General features: G+C 41.3%; 1 protein-coding gene across 1 annotated transcript in view; it reads left to right on the top strand.

Moving 5' to 3' along the window:
* Positions 1-1,133: 1,133 nt before the first annotated feature.
* LOC123979966 (low affinity immunoglobulin gamma Fc region receptor II-c-like) overlaps positions 1,134-3,094 on the top strand; it is a 2,940-nt gene continuing 979 nt past the window's right edge. The window contains exons 1-2 of the mRNA XM_046064077.1: positions 1,134-1,164; positions 2,590-2,787. Coding sequence (XP_045920033.1) covers positions 1,134-1,164; positions 2,590-2,787 — 229 coding nt within the window. The remainder of the gene's footprint in view (positions 1,165-2,589; positions 2,788-3,094) is intronic.

Raw genomic sequence — 3,094 nt, forward strand, 5'->3', positions numbered from 1 at the left:
AGAGAAAACCAGTGGTGGCTCCTCCTGTGCTCCCTCACAAAGTTAAACATGAAGGTAAAAAATAATAATATTAATAAAGGCTGCAGGCTTACGTCATCATGTATTTTTTGTCTTTCACTATCTCCTCCTATCAAAAACTCGAGTTAGGATACTTTTGTCACATCAAGCCTTTACATTATGTTACATAATGAGACATTATCTAGAGTTGCATCGCCTACAGCTTTTCTACTAACGAGTGTTTTGTCATCAAACACATCGGTACTATCAATTAATAAGTTCCGCCTGTTGACATTTTTTTTGATTTTGGAAAAGCAACAAAAGAGCAACCATGTGGATTAAACAAGTTACAAACACTACCTGGTGGAAAAGTACAAGTTAGGACATCATAAAAGTGAGGAGCTTTAAGATTTTATGAAGTTAGGATGCTTCTGTAAAACTCTTTTCCTATCTTAAGTTAGGAAAAGAACAATGACTTAGAAACTTTAAATCTTTAATGGCCTTATTCCTGAATCAGTTCCTAAACCTTATTAACATGGTTACCAAGCAGTTAGGATATCTGCAGGTTAGGTAGTTTCTGTAATACAGCCCTACGTCTGCAAGTGGCGTAGCAGTTATAAATGACTAATAACAGCAGGGTATTTGGCTTTCCATAGCCAGTACTTTGCCAAAACCAACGCATTGTGGTGCATCTTCTTAATCACTTGTCTGTGTAAATTCATGCTCAAGGTACTTTTCGTCCGATTTTCTAATTTTCTTTGTCTTTCTTTTTTGTTTAGAGTTTTCTTTCATGACACTCCAGGTCGCCTTACATCATAAAATACGACAAGCAGCAATAGTACATAACATCTTTAAAAAAACACCAACAATCAAATGGGAATCAGTGTTGTACGTTATTACAGAGAGTATGCTAGTTTGAAAAGTCATAAAATTTAATTAAAAGTAGTTGTCATCCACGTCTGTATGTCATGTAGACAGGCAGTGAGTGTGGAGCTGGGGTTTGTGGACACATTAAGCTGTGTATCGTCAACATAACAGTGAAAATGGATGTTGTAGTGCCAGAAGATGTTGCCTAGAGGGACGAGGAAGATGATAAATAACAGTGGGCCTAACACCAAACCCAGCGGTAGTCCGTAATGGAGGTTTCTGACCTGTCCTTTTTGAGAGGTAGGAGGCAAACCACTGATAAACAGTGCCCCAAATTTCAATATTTGCCAGACTGTTGATGACGAGGGAATGTGATACCGAGTCAAAGGCTGCTGTGAGGTCCAGGAGGATGAGAATGTAGAGTAAACCAGAATCTGCTGCACGGAGGAGGTCATTGGTGATCTTAATCAGGGCAGTTTCTATGCTATGAATTTTTCAAGGAGATGGATTTATTGATGTAGGTCTGCATTTGAGATGCAATAACCCTCTCCAGAATTTTCTATATGAATTGTAGGTTGGAAATTGGGCCGCAGTTGTTGGTGTTGGTCTGATTATGGCAACTTCCAGAGAGGGTGGAACTGTACCAGTGGACAGAGTGAAGCGTGCTTTTTGATCCAGATGACATGTAGAGTTGTTGGACTTATAATAATAATTTCAGAAATGTGACTTTCAGTTTGAAGGCGATACATAATGTATATTGCATAATGGGACGACACCAATTTCATCAGTGTTCGGGTTTCTCTTGAAGGCGTTAGTGATGTCTGACAACTGACAACTCTCTGGACCAATATGTCTAACTAGCTGGCCTAATGTTACCCTTTCTTTGTATTCTTCTTTGGTGTTTTACCACCACCTATTGGATTAAACAGTGCAACATATTTACAGTGCCCACCCAAAGTGATTCCATTCACAACACAGTCCATCTGGTTATTTTTAAGTTGTATTGATTTTATTTCTTGTGTGTTGTGTCTATAGTAGCATTCTACCTACCTTCCCTAGGTTAAGAACCGCTGGACTACAACAACATTTAATCAAGAAACGAGTTTGGAACTTAAGAAGAAGAAGAACACTTTATTGTCACATACACAGACATGTTGCGAAATTCATTCTCTGCAATTAACGTAGTGTGCATTGCCCTTCTACAACACTTTTATATTACCAGTATTTATTTATGCCGCAGGAGACTGTACTGTATAAGGCATAGTCTGTTTAGTCTTATTTAATGTACAGTAACTTTGTTTTTATTTACTGTAAGAACGGTACTTTCTTGTCTGACACTTGTTTATGCTACTTTGTACACTTATCTCTCTCTGCTCTTGTCTTTGTTGTTGCAAACTGCAATTTCCCCATTGTGGGACAAATAAAGGTTTTCTTCTTATCTTAACCCATCCCTCAAGGGAGCAGTGGGCAGCCGCTGTGCAGCCGGGGACCAACTCCAGATCTTTATCAGTGTGTAGTCAATGTCACTGACTGGAGAACCTAACATGTTTTTGATGGTGGGGGAAACCGAAGCACCCGGAGGAAACCCACGCAGACACGGGGAGAACATGCAAAACTACACATCAACATTAACTTGACTTTAAACCCCTCTTCCTCCAGCCTCTCTGACTGTGAGTCCCAGCTGCTCTCAGCTGTTTGAAGGAGAGTCTGTCTCTCTGAGCTGTGAGGAGGACGACAGCTCTGCTGGATGGACGCTGAGGAGGAACACAACCAGAGAAACCAGGACTCAGTGTGGAGCTGGCTGGGGAAGATCAGCTGGTTCTTCATGTAACATCAGCTACTTCGTCCCATTGGACAGTGGAGTTTACTGGTGTGAGTCCAGAGAGGGAGCAACCAGTAACACCATCAACATCACTGTCACTGGTAAGATCAGACTGTGGAGTTAGTGTTGATGAAGCTGTGTGTAAATGATGAAATGCTGTAGTTTGTCTCTGTGTTGAGGTGGACCAGTGATCCTGCAGAGTCCTGTCCTCCCTGTGATGGAGGGACATGATGTCACTCTGCACTGTAAAACAAAGACCCCTCCCTCCAACCTCCCAGCTGGTTTCTATAAAGATGGCTCCCTCATCAGGACTGAGCCTACAGGTCACATGACCATCCACCATGTTAACAAGTCTGATGAAGGCCTCTACAAGTGTAACATCAGAGGTCGTGGAGAGTCTCCATCCAG

Source organism: Micropterus dolomieu, linkage group LG12, assembly GCF_021292245.1.
Source record: "Micropterus dolomieu isolate WLL.071019.BEF.003 ecotype Adirondacks linkage group LG12, ASM2129224v1, whole genome shotgun sequence".
In the NCBI taxonomy this organism is placed as follows: domain Eukaryota; kingdom Metazoa; phylum Chordata; class Actinopteri; order Centrarchiformes; family Centrarchidae; genus Micropterus; species Micropterus dolomieu.